We start from the raw sequence: 27,897 nt of genomic DNA on the forward strand, positions 1-27,897 counted from the left end.
AATTCTCATCTGTTTTGTTGTTGCCAGATATTAAAAGGCACCCTTAAATTCAAGTAAAAATCTCATTTGGCTCTGCTGTTTTTGTCAGACGTCAAACTTTTTGCATCTCCCACGACTTTGTCCAAAGACATGTTTTTCTTTCTCCTTTCACCACAGCAGTATGATAACTATCACTAAAGCACTCAGGGAAATTCACATCTAAGTTGGTCATTAGGAACCCTTCACACAGGATGCGGTTGTTTTTGCAGACGTAGCCTGTACCTTTTCACTGAGCATCTACTAAAGAATGTTCAGCTACCAGTTTGACCTGTAACAGTACACAAAATTCACTATCTCTCTACGATCGAGTGTGGTCGCATACACAGCATTTGAATCTTCAGTGGAAGGCTGCCTGAACACTGTTGAGAGAAGGACTCGGCGTCCAGTCTGTTTTTGTTTTGTTCCCCTAATTGACACATTTGGGTGATGCCGTCGTAAATTGTGTATCCGCAGACATACCCAACTACAGTTTAACAGCGTCAGCATTAAGGCTGTGTGTTGGCAAGAATCTGGCAATACAATACGTATCATGATACTGGGGTAATGATTCAATATATTGCAACACTGTAAGCAAGGTGATATATTGCGATTTTTTTCAAATAGAATTTTAGAAAAACTGTCCTAGTATAAAAACACAGTACCATATGTGTAAAAGAAACAAGAGTCTCAGCTTTCCAGTCATACCCAGTTTATGCAATTCTAAGACTGTTTAGGGACCCAAGTATGCAGAAATATTCAAATACACCATTTTAGAATAGGAGAAAATAACACATTTGTAATGCATGCAAAAAAAAACAACTGCATGGTTTTTGCCCAAAAACTGCATGGAATTAGTATAATGTGGTCATGTCTGTAAAGGGGAGACTCGTGGGTACCCATAGAACCCATTTTCATTCACATATCTTGAGGTCAGAGGTCAAGGGACGCCTTTGAAGATGGCCATGCCAGTTTCTCCTCGCCAAATTTAGCGTAACTGTGGCATGTTATTTAGCCTCCTTCACAATATGCAAGTATGACATGGTTGGTACCAATGGATTCCTTAGTTTTTTTAGTTTCATATGATGCCAGTAGCTTCACTCTAGCTTTAAAACCCGCTACAACCTCTGAGAGAAAGAACAGCGGCCGTCTGATTTTTAAGAGGTTAATTAAAAATCGATACAGCGTTTTGGAGAATCAATACAGTATTGCAAAACGTAATATCGCGATACTCTTGATATTTTCTTACACTTATAGATTAACCAGGCTAAACCAACATCTGGTGCGCTGCCTAAACTCTCCGGGTAAAACTCTGTAGCTGTTTGGGTCACAGGGAGTACTGAAAGGATGATGCATACCGAATTAAACGTCCCGCACCGTACGGTTCAATACGATTACACATACCATTACACCCCTAATAGTTAACTGTAAAAATATCCTTTTTCTTAAATATAAATGGCACCTTTATACATTGACCCTGACTATGTGAATTAGCTTGATAATATCCAACAGGGACAGACTATTTTGGGATACAGCTGTTGACTTAGCTACTGTCAACACTGCCTGATTCCTATGTATATTTTAGTGTCAGAAAGTTGGTCTGAGTTTCTAAGTTGAGGATTGGGCAGACAGTCAAGGAAGTGTGTCATCGGGGTTGTGGGATTCAGGAAGAGGCATGAAATAGTCTGACCAAATATGGGAACACACACACACATGAACACACCTACCTCTTTTCTCTGTTTTCTGCCATGTGACCTTAGCTTGAGTTTTTTTCTGCACAGAACTTGCTTAGTAAAAATGTTGACTCACCACCAAAGCTATTTCTAAGTTGACGTCAAACAAACATTCTTTAACCACCTTTGTTCAGTTCTGTTTTTGGCGTTGTGACTGGTTGGTTAATGCTCAGCAGCTCAGCTCAGTGTGGTAGAGAGGCATCATGGGACTTCTCAATGAACCACAGTTATTTCTCCAGTTGCATTCTGTGGCAGCTTTAAATGTTGGTCATCTTAAAGCTTCTGCTGCTGCTCTGTTTCAGTCATTACAAGTCTGCTGTTAGACTAGTTGTGAATCACTCAGGTTAAGACTGAACACCTCAAGTGTAAATGTGCGCTCCTCAAGCGTTTATCTTCTTCTGTCTCTCTCTCTTGTCAAGTCTCATCTGAAATGCCCTGTCGAGATAACCAACTACCTTTACGTAGGCCTATAACAGCATGAAAGTTTCCAAACCGCAGTCAGAAAGCAAGTATGTAGCATGGTGGTTTCATGGACGTGCTGATGAAGTGGCAGCTGACGCCAGCTGACTGCGGGCAAATCATTCCTCCATATTTGGAAAAGGCAAAATGAGAGTCGCTCCTCCCCTCTGCTGTAACTGAGGTATTTCACCTCAACGTCAGGAAACAGCCTTTACAACACACACGGCACGATAAGTGATAGGAAGACGACATCACAGAGTGTGTCTTTAAACCTAAATGTATTCATCCTGGTGGTCTCATTAAAATTAAAACTATTGTTTTAAGAGTCACATGTCCATGAGAACCTTTTCAAGGGGGTGTCAATGGTACACTTGGTAGTAGAATAGTTTCTTTAAGTGTTTACTAACTTACATGAGGATGGACTTGAAGTGTCCACTGTGTGCAGCTGTATCACAAAGGGAAATGGAGATACTTTATCATTTGGCCAAAAAAACAAATCTTGGCTTATCACAAAGTAGCCACGAGGTCACACTTCTCACTGTCTTTCAGACAGCGATCGGATCTCAATGTGGACACTGGAGACACATATTGATACCAGGTGTAAATGTAATCAGATTAAATCATATCTAGATTCAATCTGGATACAAGACGCATTTTAATGCCAGGTGTAAGGGGGTCTCTTTTAAAAATATCTGTCACATTAAACCTCTACAACCACAACAAAATACATGTGACTTTTAAACACACAACATCCTTTTTGTCTGTTAGCTGTCTCTGACACCAGTGACAAAGCAGTCTAATGTAGATCTATTTCTTTCATGTTGGTTTCAACTTCCAACTCTTGAGTAATTGTATTTTTTTTTTCTTACAGATGGATCTGCGGCTACTTTTAATAGCAACGTTATCAGCGGTCCTCGGTGGCAGCTGGGCACAGCAAGGTAAGAACAAGGAAATGTCATGAATTTGTTCAAATTTTGCTCCATTTTTCTTATCTTAAAGCTGGGGAAGGCAGTGCATTTTTGGTGTTATTGGGCAAAACGTCCATAATAACTTTTCAGCATATTGTAATTCAAGTGATAACCCAGGGTAGGAAGTTTTCTGGAAAAGTAAAAAAAAGGCCAGAATTTGGAAATGACGCCCTCATCCTGGAGGACTTGTACACACATCTGTATTTGTGGAACAGCTAATAGGAGCGTTCTCTCTCTGAAATGACCTGTGGTTGGCCAACGTCTTCCGACATTGTCTAGACTTTTTTAAAGCCTGAAAACAGAGCCATGAGGAGGTGCAGAAGTCTAGTTTTCTCTCAGAACACTTGAATTACAATATGCTAAAAGGTTATTATGGATTTTTTTCCCAATGATGCCAGAAATATACTACCTATCCCCGCTTTAACTATTAAATATTAGCTTACCCATAACTTAGCATGTTTTTCAGCTGTGTTAACAGACACCCCACTGCAATACAGTCACCTTAGTAGTCATTGTTACACTTCATGTGTGTGTGTTTTATCTATTTCACTCTTCACATCTTGTATTTCTTCATTCATGGTTTTATGACTCTGTGTGTCCTGTTGGCTGCTGGGAGTCTCTTTTTTTACAAGGTGAAGTCATCCTTGGTGAGCTGCCTGGAGCTTCTCTCAGCATGACTCAGTTTTCTGAACTGGGAAGAGGTTGTGTTTTGCAGCCAAAAACCAAAGCTGGTTTGAGTTAGTGAACTAATGGAAAATCTGTTTTGTCATCTTGGCTAAAAAAAACTTGTGTTTGTGTCTTTCAGAGGGAAGCATATGCATCAAGGCAAACGCACAGTCGTGTGGGGAATGCATCCAGGTGGCCGAGAAGTGTGGATGGTGCGCAGATGAAGTGAGTTGAATCACTAAAGCTGCCACCAGAGTGTTTTATCATATGAAGGAAAAGTTATCGAGAAGATTCTTAAACTGTGGGTGTGGTGCATTCAGAGTTTTGCGGTCTGTGTGGCAGCGTTGCTTAATGGTCAATTTGCACAAAAACAGCTAACAAACACAGCTGGTAGTCATCATCTTGTGCATTAAATAATGCAATCACTAACCAATATAAAGATTTTAACTGTCACTTTTTGACAATTAATTTCAACATTTCAAAAAGTGCATACAACAGAGTCATAGTATCTATTCAAAACAAACAAATACAATCCAAAGATACTATAATTAATAATATTAAATATTACACTGTTATGAGTTTTATTATTCATTTTGAAAAGGAAACAGGTTTCAAGAAGTAAGAAAATGTGTTTTACTTTTTTCATCAAATTAATTTTGTCGTCATTACTATTGATACAAATACATAAATCTATAGATACACATAAACTGTACTTACCCTATTAGTACATGCACAAACAAATACGGTGCAATACCAGAGTCAAGAGATTCACGAGATGTGCTCTCTCTTGCCTTTGGACCAAAGACAAGTAAACCACAACTACTCCATTAATTGTAAACATGAGTGCTGCTGCTGCTTGTCTCACAGTGGAAACTTTGGCTGTAGAATCCTCTTTAATTAGACGGTTTCTGTACTGAAGGCAAGTACTGAGTGAACAGACCACAGTACAGGAAAATACTGATTTACTGGGGCGTGAGGTTGATATGAAATGTATGCTCACTCCTTCACAGCTAGAGTATGTTTTTCAGTGTGGTGGCTGCAAAGTGCAGGACAAACAAATGACAAATATTATAAAAATTCTATGTCATGCTGTGCAACAAGTAAAGGATAATGTACAGCGAGCCGGTCATTGTTGTGAAAGAACCCCCGACAGGGCGATGCTGTCTCTCATCGCCCTGAAGGGGATTCTTTCACAACAATGACCCACTAGCTGTACATTATCCTGCTTATTACACGGCTACTTACTTAAGAAATCAATATTTTGACACAAAAACGGACCGCCAGAGTCCGACATCATAGCTGCACCCATAGCAACGGTCTGTTATACATAGCAACGGTCTGTTATACATAGCAACGGTCTGTTATACATAGCAACGGTCTGTTATACATAGCAATGGTCTGTAATACAGAAATTACAGACTGCAGAACGCTGGGTTGACCAATCAGAATTGAGTATTCAGCACAGCCGTGTAATACATTTCTGTAAAAAAGCTTTACAGCTTCTTTAGTTTCACTCTGCAAGACTTGGAACCGGAGGAGCATGAGGTTAGAAGTAGTGAGGTAGAACTGGACTAAATTTGTCCTCTACTATTTATACTGTGTGATGAGAGTATGACAGTATGAGACAGCTCTGTTATGATAACTTCAAACCAAAAAGTCAAAGAGAAATGGGGCTTTTTAATCCAGTGGTATACTGCATTGTTAAGTGAAATATGCAGTGAATGCCTCAACCTATCTTGTTGTCAGGTCCCCGTCACTAATGATTTACGATCTTGAAATATTGTGATGATCTGAAAGCGATAGTCATCCCCAAACATCATTAACCAATTAATGATATGAGCCATTTAACTTAAAAACCTGGACATGAGTTAGCATTTTAGCACTTCTGGTCCCCTCATCTGGAAGTCAATGGGTTCTTTAAATGGGTTTTAAGTTAGATGTCTGAAATAAGGTCTGTGGTTAACACAAGCTTAAGAGAATTAAAAGTTTTGTTCTACGATATAAAATACATCAATGAATTCCCCGTTTGTGAATTTTGAAGCCTTTATATGTCTGAAAAACAGAGTAGCTAAATGAGACTACTAAACATCATCACGCCGACTCGTCTGCCTTTACAGCCTCATTGTGTACACTCGCGCTCATGCGACCGTGGTGTAGTTCGTTTATAGCCTAACGTTAGCTTTTTACTTCTGCTGATTGCATTTACACCTCAAAAATCATAAACGTGGTGTTCATCTGTGAAGATTATCTGGCTGAACAAAACTTGTAAGTATCATAAACATGTGTTTGCCACAGAGCTTATTTTCTGCAATAATCCAAAACCCAATGGAACAATCCCATTGGCTTTTGTTGTGAGATTTGATTGGCTCACCAAGGTGATCCATGGATGTATAATGAGAACTGGATTCGGCAGCACCGCTCAGTCTTGCCTCCAGTTTTTTTTTTCAGTGGCCACTCACGGTATTGCAGTGAAAAATCCCCCTGCCATAGACCACCATTGCAAAAGAGACGTCTGTAAAACTTTTGTCAGGACACCTCGAACTGCAAACAAGTTTGATTATGACTCTTTATATTATGTTTTTTTGATCCATGGAGATTTTATATTTGTAAAACTTTCCTTGAGCTGAAAAAAAGCGATTGAAACATCTGTGACGTCATCACGATGTAAAATCTATGGGCTGAGCGAGAACTTACGGGCGGGGCCAGCAGGACAAACAATACTGCGTATATTCAGTGGATCAGATACCCAAGGAGGGTGAAAAGAGGAGATGGCGCGCGTCATCAACGCTTCATATCATTGGGGAACAACACATGCGCAGTAAAATCTGGTCTGCATTCGCCAAAATTGACTCCAGTTACATTGCGCGTGTGTCTCTCTCAATAAGCCTTGCGCAAACCACGGAAGTAAACCCGGAAGTAAGAAAACTGTTTTGGCGTATGTATGCCCCAGGCGAGCAATTCTCATTGGAATGAATAAGTGCCATCTTGGGGTCCGGTATCCATTTCTTATAATACATCTATGGGTGAGTCTCTCGGTGAATAAGAAAATAAAAATCTCTCTCTCTCTGGTTTGGGTATTTTTGTCAGATTGTCATACGTCAAGACAGAGCTGCATTCCTGTTAAATCTTGCCTGTATTTCTCCGTCAGACCGCTGACTCATATCCACCCCTGAGGGTGGGAAATCACAACATGACTACAACATTTAGTACAGTCATGTTGAAGGCAAAAATATCTGCAGCACTGATGTACATTTGGTTTAATCTTCTCATAGTCAGAGGGCATTTGATGTTCAAAATCAACCCAAACATTATAAAGGAATCACATCACTAAAGAACAACTCTCCCAAGTCCTACAAGAGCTCCATAAACAAAATACTTAATGCCTTTACAATCTGATTTCACTGCATGAACTAAAAAGCATGAATGTTGTGTACGTTGCCCACTGCTGAGAATATTATGTACGTTGTTTCATGTGTGATTTGAGATTGACAAAACTATTGATTTCTCTCTGTATATCACCTCTTCGTGTCCTCTATTCACCCCACAAACTAAAAGTTCTTCAGAACAATAGGTGTCTTGTATATCTGTGGGTTTTAATCTTTCCCATAAAATGATTTGGATGTGTATGGCAAAATGCAGGAGAGGGAAAAAGGCCTCTGTGGGTCACGTTGTTTTGAAAGAATTAGGTCAAAGTACTATTTTTGTTTGTTGAGTTAATTGTCTCAAGTTCTCCTCCACTCTGCCTTGTGGGATATCATGTGCATCCAATCTATATTCTTAGCCAGGCTTCCCAGTCATCTGTTTCTCCTTTTATGAGAACAATGACCAGAAAAAAAAACAGACAGTTAAAGTAAAATGGATTGACTCCAGAGGCCTTATTGGTTGAAAATACTCTTTGATTTCATGTCAGATATCCTGAAAATTGTATCTGCAGCATTCATATCCCAAATAATAACACAAAAGCAGACCAAACTGTTACTTCTGCTATCAAGATCAATATCTTTTTTCCTACAAAATCTATACTTAATAAGTGTACAGGCCTGTGAACATCATAAAGTGACGTATTAAGATTTTTTGTAAAGTCAGTACGTACTGTGAGAATGTACTAGTTGTCAACATGTTTCTTCACGCCAGTCCCAGCAAGACAAATTCCTGTACATTTACAGGACCTTTCCAGATGTTTCTGCACATATATCACAAATGCAATATTTTTGGATATGCTTTGGAAATTTGTATTCAAAGTGAAATTGTCTTTTATGATCACACTACAACACTGCAATATCTTTGTATGGCTGATTTTAAAACAAGCATCTATTAAATGTGGTATGTGTCAGATTAGATATCCTCAGAGTGTCTTTAAGCCCCAGGAACAATATTTAGGAAATGAGTTCGGTATATGGTACAAATTTAAAATAATCCTCACAAAAAAACTCTTGTGCTATCTCACAGAAATTCCTCACTGAGGGTGAATCCAAGTCGGCCCGCTGTGATGATCTGGAGTCCCTGAAGAAGAGAAATTGTGCTGTGACCAAAATTGAGAACCCACGCGGAACAATCGACATCAACAAGAACAAGCCCGTCACCAACCGCAAGAAGGACGTCGCCGAGAAACTGAAGCCTGAGCAGATCACCCAGATCCAGCCCCAGAAACTCACACTGACACTCCGATCTGGTAAATATTCGACTTCTGTAGCCAAATCTTTGAATGTGTTGCCAGAGCAGGGTTGAAAGTCTGGTTGAAAAGAGTATCTATTTCCCAGTCTATGGTATCAGGGCAAACCAATCCAAGTCAACCAGCTTTGGAGCAAAATTATGTCATTATTTTTGTATGATGTGTTTTTAGAAACCTGGGGGGTCAGGACCCCCAATGGGGTTTTTAGATCATTTTCGAGGGTCGCCAGATGGTTGTGGAGAAAAAAAACAAAAAAAAACATTAAAAATAAAATAACATATTTTAGACTGGGGAATGTTTTTTACATTACATCTCCTGTGCCAGTGATATAATTTGACTTGAATAGAGTGTGTTTGTGAGAGTCAAACATAATTTTCCGAGGGGGGGATCTCCAGCAGGTCAGGGGGAGAGGAAAAAGTCACTAAATTTATCAAAAATCCACAGTACCTGGGGCCCCCCCTGTAGCTTACCTGGTGGAGCGGACCTGGTTGGAATCCAACCCGCGGCCCTTTGCTGCATGTCGTCCCCTCTTCTCTTCCCCTTACCTGTCTATCACTCTGCCCTATCCAATAAAGGCAAAAATTTAAAAAAAGAAGCTAAATAAAAATGTCACCATAAACAAAGAATTATTTATTTAGCCCACATTTATTAAAGGCAGGTTTGGTAAAGGTTTTGGAAAAATCTTTGTTATATTAGTTTAAATTCTCATTACATACCGACAGCTATCAATAAATCAAATGCTCTGACAAAAAACAAATCTGTGGCTGTTGCAGGACTGTAATAAGCCCATCCAATCATTTTATTCATCCCGAATGAAATGATTGGATGGGCTACCTGCCTGTCTACCTGCGTGCACTCTGCTCGTTCACTCATTGCGCGTTACCGGAGTCCTCCACAAGCTGCTAGCTTGAGAGCTGTGAGTACTAACAATAGCCGTGTGGCTTTGGAGGGGGGCTTGAAGCGTCAGTCAGTGTTGCCAACTTGGCGACCAAAAGTAGGATTTCTTTTACTGCAAAAATCGACCTTTTTAAAAAGTCATTCATGCATGCTCCCTCAAAATTATTGGTAAAAAGATTAAAATTGATACAAGAGATATTAAAAATATGTTTTTCATGAAATGTTTTGCCGTTGTCACAATCTATTAAATTCCTCAAATCATTTTTCTTCTTCAAGGTGAGCCCCAGACTTTTGAGCTGAAATTCAAGCGTGCTGAAGACTACCCCATCGACCTGTATTACCTTATGGACCTCTCCTTCTCCATGAAAGATGATTTGGAAAACGTCAAGAACCTCGGCACTGACCTCATGAGGGAAATGCAGGAGATCACCTCCGATTTCAGGATTGGTAAGAAAAAGTCAATAATTATCAACAGAAAAGCTGTAGTGATTCAAATAATCTTCAGTAAAACACATTCTTCTTTTTAGGTTTCGGCTCATTTGTGGAGAAGACGGTCATGCCTTACATCAGCACCACGCCAGCCAGGCTCATCAACCCCTGCACAGGGAACCAGAACTGCACCAGCCCATTCAGCTATAAGAACGTCCTGAAGCTGACAGACAAGGGAGACGAGTTCAATCGCTTGGTCAGTCAGCAGCAGATCTCAGGAAACCTGGACTCTCCAGAGGGGGGCTTCGATGCCATCATGCAGGTGGCGGTCTGTGAGGTAAGAAGGGACAGAGGTGGGACCAAGTCATTGTTTTGCAAGTTACAAGTAAGTCTCAAGTCTTTTAGGGCCGGGACGATACCCACACGAAACCCAAAGTGTTTCCATACTTTACTATACAAAATTAAGAGTCCATTGGGGATTCAGCAAAAACAAAAGATAGATATTCAGTTTGTTCATTTCAGTTTTTTCCCCACTAGTAAATCCTCTTCCCAAAGAAGTCAATTAAGGATCTCTCAAAAAGTAAATATAGTGTCAGAGTTACCTCCGGTACCGATCTTTGGTCTTGGGGGGAAGGTGTCAAGTATTTTCAAGTCCAAGTGAAGTCACAAGTCATTGGTGTTAAAGTCCGAGTCTTTTTCTGATTTTGTCAAGTCTGAAGTCATCAAATGATGTGTGACTCAAGTCTGACTCGAGTCCTGGTCATGTGACTCGAGATCCACACCTCTGAGAAGGACTTACTTGTGGTGTCCGCAATCGGGAGCTTTAGAGTCATTGCACTGTATCTAGACAAGAGTGTCTCGTAAATGTGTAAAATATGAATGAGAAGGTTCTCTTTGTGTTGGTCTCTTCAGAATCAAATCGGCTGGAGGAACGTGACTCGTCTGTTGGTGTTTTCCACCGATGCCGGTTTCCACTTTGCTGGAGACGGCAAACTGGGAGGTATCGTCCTGCCCAACGATGGGAGGTGTCACCTGGAGAACAACATGTACACCATGAGCCACTACTATGTATGTCGTTTATCATTTATTTAATATGCATAATGTATCCAGGGAGAGTTGACTGAGCAATATGTGCTGTTTCCAGCTTTTACCGATTGTCTTAATTTCTTATTGATGTTACCCCACTTTTGTCCTCACAGTCTGGGATTTGAAATGACTTCTGCTTTTATTAATATTTATGTGTGTGTGAATCCTTTGATAGGACTACCCCTCCATCGCCCATTTGGTTCAGAAACTGAGTGATCACAACATCCAGACCATCTTTGCTGTCACTGAGGAATTCCAGCCTGTTTACAAGGTAAACTTTGTGTTTTCTGTTTCATGTTTTGCCATATAACTCAAAAGCAAGATGCACATTTAATAAGTGTGTTGACTCTGTTCTTACATTCGACCCTTGTGTCTCTTTCAGGAGCTGAAAAATCTCATTCCTAAATCAGCCGTTGGCACGCTGTCCTCCAACTCCAGCAACGTGATCAAACTCATTATTGATGCTTACAATGTGAGTCAAACTGCACCGTCTGTCTTCACATCACGTCTGACTCTCCCTGGCATTAAGAGATAAACTAAGATTTTAATTTGATTACTTTTGGTCATACATACACTTCTACAAATTCCTACATCCTTTTAGGGCGCTTTCACAAGCCAACATTTAGTCAGCTTTAATGGAACTTTGGTGTGGTTCAACCCATGGTGAAGTTCGTTTGTGAAGTCAGTAATGTTACGCTGGTGTGGACCAAAACAACCAGACCAAGACCGCTTGTGAGAGGTGATCTCCAACCAAAACGCAGGCTGCATGCGCGGGCATTTGTTAAGATGGACACCGGTAACGACAGGTTAACATGAGTGGGAGAGGACGGACCTGGACTTCTGCAGAAGTCTGATCTTTGCTTGACATCTGGGCTGAAGAGAACGTACAGAATATGCTAAATAAAGTCTGCAAAAATAGTGACGTTTATAAAGTCATTGGAGAAAAACTGGAGGAGAAGGGATCAGTGCAGAGTCCAAGTGAAAAAACTTTGACGGCAATATATCAAAGTCTGCGATTCTCTGCATAGAAGTGGCACTTCTCGGGACGAAATAGATAGATTTGGTCCTTCATACACGCCCCTCAGCAAATTAATTATTTTATTTGGTCCGCTTTAATTTGTGCACCGTGAAACCGAACCGGACTAAAGAGAAAACAAATCAAAAGTATTCATTTCACTCTGATTCGGACTAGACAAACAGACTATGGCTTGTGAAAGCGCCGTTAAAGATTCCCGGGCTAAATAAAGATTGCAATGAATCACCACGAGAGGTCCTGTACTTATTCATGTAAGACAAAAAATCTAAGTGAAGCCACTATTCCTGTCACTACTTATCCGTGGCATTAATTACTATACACACATTCAGGTTACATGAATGCTGTCTATCTTCACTCAAGTCACTCACACAGTTGACAGTTGTGCCTTAGCCATGCCGCTAGTTGATATATTTATTAATGTGGCCGGGCACTGTTAAGTCTTTTGCCAAGTAGCAGCTGGGTTTCCACATGGAAAGGGCTTGTATGTTCAGGTTGTGATTGACCTATAGCTCTAGAGCTGATAGTGATTGTTTGATCCCTCTTGTTTTGGACAGTCTTTGTCATCTGAGGTCATTCTGGAAAACGGCAGGCTGCCAGAGGGAGTTTCCATCACCTACAAGTCCATCTGCAAGAATGGTGTGGAGGGAACGGGGGAGAACGGCAGGAAATGCTCCAACATCTCCATCGGAGACGAGGTACGTACCATCCTTGTTTTGATGCAATTTGTTTGTACGTGAGAAAATCATGCTGAAACAAAAAAAATATATTCTTAAACATATCAACTCATGGGCACAGTGAGAAAAGCATTACCAGCACAACACAAGTGGTTTGTTTCTAGGGTGTGAAGCTGGTAAACAACTACGGCCTTCTTGTTAGATTCGCGTCTTCGTTTGGCTGTTCCAAACTGAGAAATAAAGGGGGGGGGAAACACATGCATTTAGAAACAGTCTCTTTAAAACAAACAATAAATGAGAAACACAGTCATGTCTGAAAAATGGAACAATAAGCTTCAAGGCATCCTCCTTTAATAGTTTTAATGACCCTATAAACTCTCCTCTGGCTTCCAGGTGTCGTTCAAGATTTCCGTTGAATCCCAGAAGTGTCCGTCGCACGGCAAGCCCGAGGTCATTAAAATCAAACCACTGGGCTTCACCGAGGAGGTAGAAGTTGTTCTGAACTTCATCTGCGACTGTCAATGCGCCGCAAACGGAGAGCCCAACAGCAAGGAGTGCCACGAGGGCAACGGGACCTTCGAGTGCGGAGCCTGCAAGTAAGTGTTCAGCCAGAAAGATTCACTAGATCAGTGCCGCTGAACCATGTACCATGCAGCCTTAAAGGTTTGTGGGTTTTCTAACCACAACTGTACATGTTTAACCAGAAAAGGGAAGAAATTCCAGCGCAGTGATAGACTGGATGAAGAGCTGTGGGATTTTGGGCTTCTATGAGATGTTTTTTTACTTTTGTAACCCACATAATCACACTAGGTTCAGACCAGTGTTCTTTTCTTGAAGCATTTGCTTCCCAAACATTTAGTGTACTTTTTTTGTATTGTTGAGTTATACTCTGCTCATAATGACTTTGGCTAACCTCCTATTTCCTGTGTCAGGTGTAACGACGGACGTATCGGGCGTCTTTGCGAGTGCAGCAAAGACGAAGTGCGGACAGAGGACCTGGATGCCAACTGCCGAAAAGACAACGGTACGGATATCTGCAGCAACAACGGCGACTGTGTCTGCGGCACCTGCGAATGCAAGAAGCGGGAGAATCCTGCAGAGATCTACAGCGGCAAGTACTGCGAGTGCGACAACTTCAACTGTGACCGCTCCAACAACAAGCTCTGCGGAGGTGAGGATTGTAGAAATCAGAAATCATTTGACAGATTGACACCTATGTTAATGTAAACTCTGTGGTAACCATTCCCTTGTTCTTTACCAGGACATGGCCGCTGTGATTGCAGGAAGTGCATCTGTGATGCCAACTACACAGGTAGTGCCTGCGACTGCTCCCTGGAGACCGCCACCTGCCTCGCCAAGAACGGGCAGATCTGTAACGGCCGCGGTACATGTGAATGTGGAATCTGCAAATGCACCAACCCCAAATTCCAGGGTCCGACCTGCGAGATCTGCCCCACCTGCCCCGGCGTCTGCGCTGAGCACAAGTGAGTCTGAAGCTAGCATGCATGGCTAGAAATAAAAAAAATTCTGACATCTTAAAGGCCGGGTCCATCTGCGTTCTTTTCCATTTTATTTTTTTCTCAAATGGAAACAGCAGTGACGTAGGTTACCACAGTAAGCTAATCAATAAGGTTATGAATAATGTGAAGTTTGGAAATAACTGAAAGGGTCAGTTCAGATTTTTTGGAGGTTGTATGTATACTGTTCTGCGAGGTAAAATCACTGTTTTTTCTAATGCAGTCTGGTGGCTTTAAAGACAGCGATGTAACGGCTTCAGTTCCTTGTCAGAAAGGGCTGTCTGACGGCAAGGTAAAGTGGCTGTGGACACTAGGTGTACACTATATTTAGAATATTTTCACCACCTTATCTCGCCGTCACACAGCCCTTTCCGACGGGGATCTGAAGCTGTTACATCGCTCCATTCAAAGCCACCAGACTTCATTCACAAAATCAGCAATTTTACCTCTCACAAGACAGTGAGTTGCCGGTCCACCGCAGCATCGGTCGGTTAGTTTTGTTTGTGTTATTGTGTGACTTTCAGATCTGAACTAACGTGGCTTCCACACAGCAGCACATTGCTTAGCTTCCCTGCTATTACTCTCTCTCAGTCTGTCTGCCTCAATTTGAATGTTCAGATTTGAATAAATGAGCAACACCACTGGGAAGCTCCAGAATGATATAAATACCTAAGAAAGGAAAATAATCAATGGACCCACCATTTAAAATGTAGGATTCCCCCTGATCACAGATATTAGGATTAAACATCTAGGTTTAGAGGTTTAATAGAGATTGTCAGGTAATAATACAGATGGATGACTTTGTATTAATATAATGTTTATGTAAATGTTTTGCAACTTGCATCGTATGTACTTTACATAATCAGTGCTTCTTTTTAGCTCTTTTTTTTGTATGAATAGATTGAGTCTTTAGAATAGAGACGTTTCTTTAAAGCAGGGTTGTAGCTACTATTTGGGACACAGAGGTCTTGTCCTTGTATTATTTTCTAGGAATTTCTTTTCTCTTCTTTTTTTTTTTAGCAGCCTTAGGGCAGTTTATGTTCTACGATCGATTTAAAAAATCTGTAGATAGTGTATATTATAGGCAGATCCCACTAAGTTTTAGACTAATTAAGTTAGAAGACCAACAAATAAATTTTAAAAGTATTTCCCCGCCACATTTTTTATTCCTCGGTGTGTGAATTCTTTGAAACAGCATTTATGCCTTATTATTGAGAAATAACAATTACATAAAATATGATGGAGTATATTATGAAAAATTCAAATAATGCAATAGACTTCATGTTTGGTGTCATTACCTGAGTATTTCTAAAACCTTGGCTACATCTCTGCCTCTGAGTTCCTCAGTTTTCTTCATCATCCAGAGACATGTAGTTCACTTAGTAACTTTTCACTGAATGTGGGGTTTCTCTTCCTCCCACCGATGTACGCTGGGACTCTAATGAATGGAATACAACTCGGAGAGTGAATCAACCCTCCGTCTATGTCCTCACAGAGACTGCGTGCAGTGCCGAGCGTTCGAGGCCGGTGAGAAGAAGGATACGTGTCAGCGGGACTGCAGCTACTTCCAGCTGATCAAGGTGAAGGATCGCGACAAGCTGCCCCAGCCGACCGACCAGAGCTTCCCACTGACTCACTGCAAGGAGCGAGACGCCAACGACTGCTGGTTCTACTACACCTACGCCATCAGGAACGACACCAAGGAGGTCTATGTGGTGGAGACACTGGGTATGATTGGACTGCTACACTTTGCATAAATGAATATCAAAAATGTAAAATCAGACCGTGTCACCATTCTCTGATACAGTATGTTGAAGTATGATGCTGTTTGGTTATTTTTCATCTTCACTGTAATACTACTGAAAGATCTTAAGTGAAAGGTACCATATGGAGTTTTTGACTACTACGAGCACTATAGAGAGGTGTTTTTTATTAGTATAATGAGTTGTTTTAATTAATATTAAAGCCAGCCTTACTGCTGGGTGTTTCTGTTTTTGCTAATTAAAACATATTTGTGGCCCCTTTTTTGATAAATGCCGGTTTTCAAACTGGGGGGAAAGAAAAAGTAATAAAATCATCAGAGGGATCCCTTTTAAACCCTTCCTGGTATTAAGCTGCAGTCTGTGTTAACTCTGTGACGCATTCATTGTTTTTCCTTCATTACAAATTTAGTTTTGACCGGTTATGCCAATAGAGCATTTTAGCTTCCATATGGTCATTCTATTTCATGGAAGGGAAAGGACTTCAAATGTTTGCAGAAAGGACTTCAAATGTTTGCAGACCACCAGCAACTGTATAGATTTCATTTGGTTTTCTCTGTTTTCAGAGTGCCCGGCAGGACCCGACATCATCCCCATCGTGGCAGGTGTGGTAGCAGGCATCGTGCTGATCGGCCTCGCACTGCTGCTCATCTGGAAGCTGCTAATGATCATCCACGACCGCCGCGAGTTCGCCAAGTTCGAGAAGGAGAAGATGAACGCCAAGTGGGACACGGTGAGTCGGTCACGCCAGAGCACCTGGAGCCATAAGTCGACTCGGGAACTTCACCTTTTACTTTTTACGCTACATTTCAAACTACGAAGCCTTCCAGTTAGCATTATTTTTAACTGGTTATCCTTTCCTATGAATATAGAATACTTTTCAGACTTTCCAGCTCTTTAACTGTACAGAAAAGCATCAAACGTAAAGAAAGTCGAGCACCACGTCGCAGGTTTCTCCAGAGCATTTATGGATATGAGGAAGTTCTGTATTCAAACATGTGAAGTAATCAGCAGAAAAATGTCCAAAAGCTGTGGAACCAAAGAAGAGATTTAAACCACCAGACAGAGTAAGGTAGATTCAGAGTGAATCTCCAGCTCTGTCCTTGATCAACCTCAGCTCTGTGCAGTCTTGTTTAGTCTGTATTGGCGGAGGGAGCGGCCTTCCCCTCTGCTGACAGTGCTGCCTCTCACCGTCCACATGGTACAACTGCATGACCTTAAAAGGCAATGAAGCAGAGAAAGAGGAGGACTGCTGGGTGACCATCGATGGAAGGCTCCACTACTGTGTGGTAGTCACAGCAGCAGTGTTTATGGCCTGATGGGAGGGAACACACGTACATCACAGGCGGTGCTTGTGGGAAATGAACTGTAAAAGATAATGTGTTACTTAGATCAAAAGTAGATACATTACAAAGTTAATTTCTGTAAAAAAAAGTAACTCGAGGACGTAGTCACTATGACGTCACCCATTGGTTTATGGTTTTGAAGCCTCGAGTTCGGCATTTTGGCCGTCATCATCTTGGTTTTTGCAACCAGAAGTGACACGAGAGGGTGGAGGAAAGTACAACCAAAAGGCATTTTTAGGCGACCAAAAACGTGATAATTAACCTCAATGAACTCAAAACATACTGTGAAAGGATGAAATTTGTAAGACGAAAACACGGACAACTCCCAGACCGGACAGCGCCACCAAGGTAGCCACCAAGCCCCCAGGAAGAGCGCCAGGCTTTGAAGCAAATCTTGGGGAGTGCGGCAAAACGGCGGCACTACAACTTCTGTGTCCGTCACTTGATGCCGTTGGGCCCAAACAGACTTTTTCCCATAGACCTACATTGGGAAAGAGACGTCCGTAAATCAGCGGATAATTTTATTTTTGAGGTGAATCAATTTCCCAGTACGAACACTTGGAATAGCCCTTATTTAAATCTTTAGGTCCTAAGAGCCTCTAATGCTGTATCTAGTTCTCTTTATACATCCATAGTAGCCCCGCCCTAAAGCATCCCCTGCTTTATGGTCTACTTGACTCTAAATGGGACCATCATTTACTAAATGAACATCATGCTGTATTGAAGAAGACTTGAAACTAGTGATTGAGACCATAAACTCATGTTTACAATGTTTACTGAGGTAATAAATCAAGTGAGAAGTAGGCTCATTTTCTCATAGACTTCTATACAATCAGACTTCTTTTAGCAACCAGAGGAGTCGCCCCCTGCTGGCTGTTAGAAAGAATGCAGGTTCAAAGCACTTCAGCACTGGCTTCACTTTTCAGACCGAGAGCTGCCTACTTGTTTGTTCCTGTTTATATTCTCTCTTCATAAAAATTGCTTTATCGAGATAGCTTGTGCTGCCAGAGATGGTTTCAGAAGTTTTTTGCTTTATTTTTATGGTAAGCCAGTCTTATTTGTATCAAGTATAGAGCTCAACAGTGAGGTTCCAGAAGTGAAAATCCCATTCATATTCTGAATCGAGGATTTGATTATTAGCCATAATGTCGTAACGATCCAAGGTAGACTTACCATGAGCTACGAGATTGTGAAACGATGGTATTTACTCCTGTAGAAGCTACAAGTCTGTATGATATCAACCTTGTTGTAAAGGTCTTATTGATAAAAATGTTATGTAGACACATTTAAATAATACATCCACAGAACCTTTAGAAAGGTGCAGGATAAAAGTATGGCTTTTCCTGGAAAAAAAAAGAAAAAAAGATGATTGTGAATTAATCATTTTTTTAAAAAGGCGGGTCCAAAATGAATGTTGTGGAATTAATGGAAGATCTCTAACGTTTAGTTCCCACGTCTAACGAGGCTTGTGAGCAATAGCAAAAAAACAACGTTGGTATCACGTATCTCTGGGTCGTCAGTTAGTGTGGAAAAAAAACGGATAAATGGCTGAGATTGACGATAAGTGTCTGGCAATGACTTGTCGTGAAGTAAATGCAATGGAACGGGGGGAGGGAGAATGCAATATCTAGTGGCTGAATGTTTTCGATGTTATCAATAGCACATTTAAGAAAAATATGCTTTATTCCCAATGTCATGGAAAAGTACTACACTACCCACAATCCTTAAGTGTGACCGCGACGTCTCTGACTGATGGAACTCATAGAAACCATAGAAATGTGTACCGCACCCGCGAACGGCTACAGAGGGTACATGCTCGTACGTGCTGCTCCTTGGTCTGCGTCCAGATTTCAAATCAGGCCAACATGGCGGCTCGTTTGGAAACCTTTTCTTATATTATGAAAATAGTTCACCGAAATGTGTTTCTGAAAACATTTGAGATGAGAAATAAGGCACGCGGTTGGTGGATCTGTCTTCATTTTAGATCGATAGCGGTTAGTTTAAATGTTTTTTGGGGAGTTTCCAGAAGCGGTGAGTCGCCATTCCTAATGGTTTATGGGAAGAGTAATTCCTTCACTCTTAAGATAATTATGTACCCTTTGCCATTTTTCCGTTTTCAAATTATTATTTCTTTGCTCTAAATCAAATATTTTATGGTCACGATTCGTCTCGTAGCTGGTTGGCTCTGTTCCATGCTTAAAACTCTTTATATAAGGATTTTCTGAAACTCACTATTACAGCTGATTACAGGAGAACATGTCATTACTGGCGTGTTTAGAAGTGGAAAAAGGAAAATCCATACAACATAAAAACAGCAATAATTAGTTACTAGATTACTTTCTGACTTTTTGTGTTCTGTGTTGAGCATTATACTTCACACTTTTGTCTGTCCTTTTACACTGCTGTTTCCTGCTTCTCTTCATTTCTTTTTCTTCTGTTTGTCATCTTTTCCTTCTCCTTTGTCAGCAAGGGAACCCCATTTACAAGAGTCCCATTAACCAGTTCCAGAATCCCAGCTATGGGAGTAAAGGCGCTTCTCTTTAGGTCAAAGTTCGTATCGCCTGCTGTGTGCTTGCATGTTCTTTCTCTGTGCAGTCTGCAGTTTTACACCTTGACTGACTAAATGTCGGGCTGCAGTGAAGTGAAAGGTTCAGTGACTGCATGTTGTGACATTAACATGCTTACCCACAGGTGGCAATTTGTCACTAAAGTTGGTGTGATGTTGGGCTTTTTTCCTTGAAGTTAGTGACCATATTTGCAGAAGAAAAACGGTTAATAACAAACATACAAATTTATTTATAAATTACTGTTTTTATTTGAAGTTTTTTTTTTCTCTCATTTAGGTCCTACTCTCTCTGTTATACAGTATACGTCAGTGTACAGTGAAAATAATGCATCTCCAAATTTGGTGATATCTGAATTTTTCAGATAAAATGAAGGATTAAATGTTCCTTTTATTTGTTGAGAAAATGATTCTACTTCTTCAGATAAATAAGCTATTTAAATATCAATTGGATCATCTAAGAATGCAGAGAGCTGAAAAATGCTGTTTAAAAGTTGACATTTTGGAGATGCATGATGATGAATATACAAATAATAAAACCATTACTATTACTTAAAATATTTAGAGGAAAATCTAACTAGTCTTCAAATTAAACCAGGGTAAACAATAAGTTTAACCTCCATTTTGCAACAAGATTAATTCGTTATTAATCTTGTACATTGTGTTAACTCACACTACACATTTTCATCGGCCTCTCTTCACGGCCAAAACCTGCCACATCTGTGCTGAATACCACACTGAGCGGATCAAATGACCCGCCACGACATGGAGCTCACACCGAGCATAAACATCGAATCCCTGGTTGTTTTTGTCCAGTCACAATTGCAATAAAGTTTATTAAAATTTGTGTCCTCACTGTTGACAAAAAGAGAGAAAGGCAACATTACTCAGTGCAATTCTACCATGAACAGAAAGTAGGAAGGAAAAAAAGAAAAATATGGAGCTGCAGATATCTGGAAGATGTTCGGTTTTATATCGCAGCAGTCTCAGTTAAGACTTATTTTTTAGCCGCAACATGTAAAATACCTTTCACCGTGGAAGTGCTCAAACTGCAAGACAGCAGGCCAAAGTCTTCTGACCAACCGGAAATCCAACCATTCATGAGATAAGATAAAACTTTATTTATCCAGAGGGAGATGGAAATTGCTGGGCAGCAGTTGCAATACTAAATGGGAAGCGTGCAGAAACAAAGTGCAAATATGAAAAGTCTAAGATAACAATAAATATATACAATGTTAATTTTCAGTGTCCGAGTCCCGCTCAAGGGGAGGTCTCGTTTTGAAAACCTATCAAGAAAGATGGGCGACCAATTCGGGGCTAAAATGGTGCTGAATCCGTCCAGTGTCTCCCCAGCTTAACCAGATCTTTTGTGCAACAACAAATTCCACTACAGTGTCACCCCCAGGGGGCGGGTGCACTTGCAGAGGGCAGATCATTTGAATACTATGTGCAGATTGTAGTAGTGAAGGATTAGAACAGACAGAGTGACCGTCGACTGCGGCAGTCTGACTCAAACTGCTTAAACCGCGGCCGACAGATTCGAACCATTCACAGCTGGACCACAGTTCACATAACATGTTTGACCACACGCTCGTTGCTGCCTTTTCTTGTGTGCTACGATACTGTAAAACTTAATCTTTAACTGTTGAGCTGACTGCTATTCAAACTGTGTTATTGTCACAACACAAACATGAAGGTTTTGACAGGTGCCGTGTGTAAATTTGTTAACATTATTACTAAGTTTAAGTTGACAAACTGTTGTACTCACTCGTGTTGTTCTTCTCTGTTTCACAGGGTGAGAATCCGATCTACAAAAGTGCCGTAACAACTGTCGTCAATCCAAAGTACGAGGGCAAATGATGGAGCTGTGCCTTCCTTGTGACAACACTGTATGGAAAAGAGAATGGGCCGGGGTGAAGGGCGGGGCGGGTTTTTATAATGCTCTCACTGTTTGTTTGTTTGTTTTGTTTGTTTGTTGTAGTCACCAAATGATAGCAATGCATTTTGCCACTATTTCGGTTTGTGTTACTAACTTTGTTTTTATTTTCTATGCATCTTCTGAAATGTGTACAGTCTGTATAAATGTGGGGTTTTTATTTCTTGTTTTATTGCCTCTGCGGAACTTGAGAGAATGCATTGAACTGATCTGTAGTTTCTCCGCATCACATGACCGGCAAGGTAATGGAAAGCCTAGCGGTGCCTTTTTTTTTATAGAACCATCAAGCCATCAGTGTTTTGTTGAGGGTTGAATCGGAGGTTGATAATGGGCAACAAATGAAGGGTTCCTTTCCAAATAATCCTGTGTACGGTGTTGAGTGGGTTGCAATCTATCAGTCGATGTCGGTGAAACACAGGTGAGCAAAGGTCTTACGATTGATTTGCCGTCAGAGCAAAGGTCTTATTGTGTCTGTAATCATTTAGACTGTGTCGGTCACTCTTTTTTTTTTAAACGTCTCTTTGGATTGAAACTCTTCAAATGTAGCGCCAGTTGGCCGCGCGCGGTAGCAATGAAATGTGTACAGTATGTTTTGGTTTCTGTGTTAAGCCATATATGTATTCACAGAACGGGATGGAAGACGTTAGCGTGTCTTCTCTGAGTGACTTACTCCATCTGAACAATCAATTGAAAATGTATCTTTTGTCTAGAAAAGATATTTTCTCGCCTTTCTAGATTAAAGGACATCGGTGTACAGTAGTGTTACTGTTTGGCTCCAGGTTTTACTCGCTTAATTTAAAGCCAACTCAGGTCCTTAATTCTTCACAGCGATGCCAAATACACGCAAACCTGCCTTATTTGCTAACTAAATTAGCTTTTATTGAAATGCCGTTTTATTTGTAGGATATGAATTGGGGAAGGGTCCCACTTTTTTTCTATGTGTCAGTAATTCCACCCAACTCTTTTGCGGTGCCTCGATCAAACATTTTTTTTAAAGAAACAGGAATGACGATAATGGCGTTTAGTTTTAAAGATCAGTGGTAAGGGAATGATTTCTAGACCTCGAGAGTTTTTGTAAAGAAAAAAAGGTTACACCTGTCACCATTGTTTTTAAGTGCCTTTTTTTTAAATTTCAACACATTCACATTCTGTATTTCTGAAATTATTTATTGAATAAACATTGAAAACAATTTACCCCTATATTGTTAAGATATTATTGTGCAATTACTATATTGTGGATTTGTTATTGTACTCACTGGTGTGTTCTTAGCTAGCCTCAAATCTTACACTTCTTACCAGGAGGCCTGTTCTAACGTGCATGAACCTGATGACAAAGCAAGTTATCTATTCATTGTGGAGATGATCCTGACAAATGCAAGCAAATGAGTCAGACAGATAAATTGTTATAATTAAATTTTTATTTGCTCATTTCTGGCAAGTATGTGTGCACATACAAGGAATATATGACTCATTGCTCTCAACTGGGGCTGCCTCCTCTTAGTCGACTAATCAGTCATTTTTATCTTAGTTGACTAAGATTTCTTTAGGCAATTAGTCATTTTTTATGCTTTGTTCATGCTGAATGACTTATTTCTAAGAAACTTCTGAGCACATCTCTGGTAAACACAAGATTTAAAGTGGTGCTTTTGTGTGATTCTTTGTGGAGAAACTCAATTTTACAGATCTGTCGATTAAATCAGCTAATCAATTAGTCGACAAAATCGTACGAATGTTGACTAAGAATTTCTTTGGTCGAGGACAGCGCTAATATCAATGGACTTACACAGAAATAGACATAACCGTCAAGAACAAGGACAACAAACTTAGGCAATAGACATGACTATGTACACAAGCATGCGAAAAAGTAGATGTGTATATATAAATATTAGGGCTGTCAATCGATTAAAATATTTAATCGTATGATTGTCCATAGTTAATCACAATAAATCGCAAATTAATCACATTTTTTATCTGTTCAAAATGTACCTTCTATGTACCAAATGTATTGATTTGTAAATTATTTAATACCCTTATCAATGTGGGAGTGGACAAATATGCTGCTTTATGTAAATGTATGTATATATTGATTATTGGAAATCAATTAACAACACAAAACAATGACAGATATTGTCCAGAAACCCTCACAGGTACTGCATTCAGCATAAAAAATATGCTCAAATCATAACATGGCAAACTGCAGCCCAACAGGCAACAACAGCTGTCAGTGTGTCAGTGTGCTGACTTGACTATGACTTGCCCCAAACTGCATGTTATTATCATAAAGTGGGCATGTCTGTAAAGGGGAGACTCGTGGGTACCCACTAGAACCCATTTACATTCACACATCTGGAGGTCAGAGGTCAAGTGACCCCTTTGAAAATGTCAATGACCGTTTTTCCTCGCCAAAATGCAGCGTAAGTTTGGAGCGTTATTTAACCTCCTTTGTGACGAGCTAGTATGACATGGTTGTACCGATGGATTCCTTAGATTTACTAGTCTCATATCATACCAGTATTGTCACTAGCTTTAAAACTGAGCCCGCTCCAACGTAAAAATCACAAGTTACGTTAATGCGTTAAATAAATTAGTGGCGTTAAAATTAATTTGCATCAACGTGTTATTAGCCCTAATATTTATTTATTTATTTATTAGTTCTGTCAAATAAATATAAAAAGTATAAATATAAAACATAAAACACCAATACCAATAACATAAATAAAATGTCTATATACAAGTTAAGTGGTTCTGTACGTTGTAAACAATAATCATCAGTGAAAAAAAATAAAAAAAAATTGAATGGATGGATATGTAATTTCATATAAAGAGACAACAATGCATAGTAAAATAAATTCAAGAAAATGAGTAGTGAGTCTTAATTGAAGTATGGGCTAAAAAAACAAAAAAAAACAATAGATAGATGTAAAAAGTCTGACTTTAGTGGCTAAAAATAAAAAATCAGCTAATAAGAGATAAAGCCCAGGCTTCATCATCGTGACCTCGTCAGCCAATCACGTTGCGTTCCATCACCCTGTGGAACGTGACGTCACACAAAGCTCTAGGGCTGCTCTCCACAGGTGATTGGTGGCTGCGGCCGTCCAATCACAGGCCGTGTTTTACAGCAAAGTTGTTAACCCCCAACACAGTAGCACTTTGGTGTCCAGCTCTCTAGTTTCAGCCTGCTTTGCATCGACAGGAAAACACCGACTTCTCATCGACAGAGAAACGCTGTTGGACGAGGTGGATAATAAAGCGGACAGCAGCTCTTCCTGCCAGCACACCGGCTCTCCGTTAATGCTTTTCATTACTATAATAACCAACTAGAAGAAGAACTAGCTGAGGCTAACGTTACTGTTAGTCTCTCTCTCTCTAGCTAGCTGCGTCGTGTTGCGTTTCTTTTTTTTTCTAACTTGCAGAAATGTTCCTCATCTGTCTTTAAAACCCACCGACGTGTGCTCAAGCATCGACTTGGTGAGTATTTTACTTGTCATGTTTTATAACTCGAATCGATGATCGAATCAGGAAGGCCCATCTATATATAAATATATCGTGAATTAGTGTGTTTTCTGGCATCAGATGATTTCATACACGCAATCAGATTCCTGGCTGGTCAGCTGGATGCGATTCAGCACTAAAAACCTCAAGTTCCTCATCACTTTGCCAGGAGGCTGTGATGTCGACCGATTAAGGCAAATGGTATATTTTTTTTAATGTATAAAACCCATAAATCTAGTTCACTAGTTGTTTGCATTAATGGCAGAATGTCGAAAGAAACCCGATCTAGCTTATTAACAGGGAGAGAGAACATCATCAGTGAAGAGTCGATGACAGCTTCACACATGATTTAGATGGTGATTTCACATCAGGGTTTTTTTCATCATCTTTGGTTGGTAAATGTAACATTGTTGGATCAGAGGCTTAAAAGGGTGTGTGGCTAAACAGTGCCAGTCAGGTCCTGTGGTCTGTCAGGGAACTGCTTGGCCCTGGCCTGCATGGGTCTGAATCCCTCATATATCCCCTCCTGCATTATTTACTGTAACCCACAGCAGATCCCCTCCTCAAACACACACCTCTCCCTACATGGACTCAATAAAGGTGGGGAAGACTTTTTAGAAACCTCCCGTTATTGAAAGATGAAGTTTGGAAGATCAGCCAGAGACAGAGCTGCCTCATGGTGTCTAGCAGTGGATTTAGTTCATAAATAATAAATACATAATACCAAATGTGTAGAGTTCACTACATCAGGTCAACCACGTCAAGCTGTAAATCAGAAAACTACACTAAAAAGGGTTTTGTGTGATTGTGTAAACTCTCTCTGGGTATTGTGGGTCAAACCCCACCCACATGTAGGCTCCAAAGTATGTTAGGTATGAAAGCACTGTTTGCGAGCTTGAGACAGTCTATTGGTGTGTTTACATGCTTTACTAAGCTTTAAGAAGCTTAGATGGCAAGGTCACAAGTATTCATTTGGAAGACTGAATTATTTCACCCTTGCTCTCGTCATTTTTGCATAATCATCGGATAGGCCACCGAGGCTCTGACTCCAATGCTTGGCTTTTTTAAAAATTATTATTAAAGGAACAGTGTGTAACAATTAGGGGGATCTATTACCAGAAATGGAATATAATATTCATATAACTATGTTTTCATGTATAATCACCTGAAACTAAGAACCGTTGTGTGTTCGTTGGCTTACAATGAGCCTTTTATATCAACATAGGGTCCTCTTCACGGAATCTGCCATGTTGCTCCGCCATGATTCTACAGTAGCCCAGAACGGACAAACAAAAAACACTGGCTTTAGAGATAGCCTTTCACGTTTTTACGTTACCTGAAGGCCACCGTAGTTCTCTGACACGCTTGTGAGACGTTATGGTAAGGACGGCCTCTGAGCGAGGTGAACAGCGTTACCACGGTTTTGCACTCAGTGGCTCACGTTACCCTTGGAAAGGGAGGAGTGAGCGGAGGTGTACTCAGTTGGTTGCAATCTGCAACCACACCACTAGATGCCACCAAATCCTGCTCACTGTGCCTTTAATAGCTAGGCTGGTAATTATCTGCAAATTTAAGAGTGTTTCAAGGCATTCATCTACAATACAGCTTAATATCAGTGTAACAAACTTCTAAATGGGAAGATACATTTTCAGAAAGCAGGCATCAATATTGTAGTGACTACTATATTATATCATGGTTCCGATTATACAGAATTTAGCAGACGTGTTGTTGAGTCTTAGTGTCTTTAACACACAGGAACATGCACATATGTTCTTTCATCCAAATTTCAAACAGCAATACCTCATGGCAATGGGCCCAACTGTCTGACTAGTGGTGTGGTTGCAACCAACTGAGTACCCCTCCGCTCACTCCTCCCTTTCCAGTGCAAAACCGTGGTAAGGCCGTTCACCTCGCTCAGGGGCCTTCCTCACCATAATACCACTACTTTAGGAGCAACGGAAGTCAGACGGCGGCTCGCGGGACCACGGTTTTGCACTCTGTGGCTCACGTTACCGTTTCACAAGCGTGTCAGAGAACTCTGGTGGCCTTCAGGTAACGTAAAAACGTGAAAGGGTCTCTCTGGAGTCAGTGTTTGGTTTCTGTTCTGGGCTGCTGTAGAAACATGGCGGAGCAACATGGTGGACTGCGTGAAGAGGATCCGCTCCCTATGTAGATACAAACAGCTGTTTCAGGTGATTATACACTAAAGAAAACAGTTATGAATATTGTATTCCATTTCTGCCAATAGATCCCCATAATTGCTACACACTGTTCCTTTTAAATAAGTATGCATCTCAATATTGTAAGAGTGCAATATTGTAATATTGCTGACTCCGTATTGATGATGTATCACAAGTAGGACTAGGCTGAGACATTTTGAGGAATCAATATGTCGATACAAAAATATCAATAAATGTCAATAGTTTTGTCCTAAATGAAAACAGCTAGTTAATATTCTTCTCCTGGGGTTTCATTTGCCTCAGGGCTCATGATCACAGTGCTGCTTTGCATAACAGAAATCCTTCCTGATGGATGATAAGTGCACATCTGGACAGGTTCCTTTGGGGGTGGGTAGCAGTTGAATTGTTAGGAAATGTATGTCGGCAGGGTTTAACTTTTAGAATACAGAGACCTCTAGTGGCATTCAG

At 40.5% G+C, this 27,897-nt stretch overlaps 2 protein-coding genes across 3 annotated transcripts in view; both read left to right on the top strand.

The window, feature by feature from the left end:
- LOC141777776 (integrin beta-1-like) overlaps positions 1 to 22,951 on the top strand; it is a 37,847-nt gene extending 14,896 nt beyond the window's left edge. The window contains exons 2-16 of the mRNA XM_074652331.1: positions 3,079 to 3,145; positions 3,981 to 4,066; positions 8,291 to 8,513; positions 9,687 to 9,857; positions 9,938 to 10,176; positions 10,752 to 10,907; positions 11,101 to 11,196; positions 11,308 to 11,397; positions 12,516 to 12,656; positions 13,029 to 13,231; positions 13,568 to 13,806; positions 13,897 to 14,119; positions 15,648 to 15,880; positions 16,479 to 16,645; positions 21,616 to 22,951. Of these exons, the coding sequence (XP_074508432.1) occupies positions 3,079 to 3,145; positions 3,981 to 4,066; positions 8,291 to 8,513; positions 9,687 to 9,857; positions 9,938 to 10,176; positions 10,752 to 10,907; positions 11,101 to 11,196; positions 11,308 to 11,397; positions 12,516 to 12,656; positions 13,029 to 13,231; positions 13,568 to 13,806; positions 13,897 to 14,119; positions 15,648 to 15,880; positions 16,479 to 16,645; positions 21,616 to 21,681 (2,400 nt within the window). The 3' untranslated portion in view covers positions 21,682 to 22,951. The remainder of the gene's footprint in view (positions 1 to 3,078; positions 3,146 to 3,980; positions 4,067 to 8,290; positions 8,514 to 9,686; positions 9,858 to 9,937; positions 10,177 to 10,751; positions 10,908 to 11,100; positions 11,197 to 11,307; positions 11,398 to 12,515; positions 12,657 to 13,028; positions 13,232 to 13,567; positions 13,807 to 13,896; positions 14,120 to 15,647; positions 15,881 to 16,478; positions 16,646 to 21,615) is intronic.
- A 1,912-nt stretch (positions 22,952 to 24,863) lies between these two features.
- LOC141777774 (enhancer of polycomb homolog 1-like) overlaps positions 24,864 to 27,897 on the top strand; it is a 45,761-nt gene continuing 42,727 nt past the window's right edge. The window contains exon 1 of one of the 2 annotated variants that reach the window (XM_074652329.1): positions 24,864 to 25,225. The gene's annotated coding sequence lies outside the window, so the exon portion shown is untranslated. The remainder of the gene's footprint in view (positions 25,226 to 27,897) is intronic. The other variant, XM_074652328.1, reaches the window with a different exon arrangement.

This window comes from Sebastes fasciatus, chromosome 11 (genome assembly GCF_043250625.1).
Source record: "Sebastes fasciatus isolate fSebFas1 chromosome 11, fSebFas1.pri, whole genome shotgun sequence".
NCBI lineage: Eukaryota > Metazoa > Chordata > Actinopteri > Perciformes > Sebastidae > Sebastes > Sebastes fasciatus.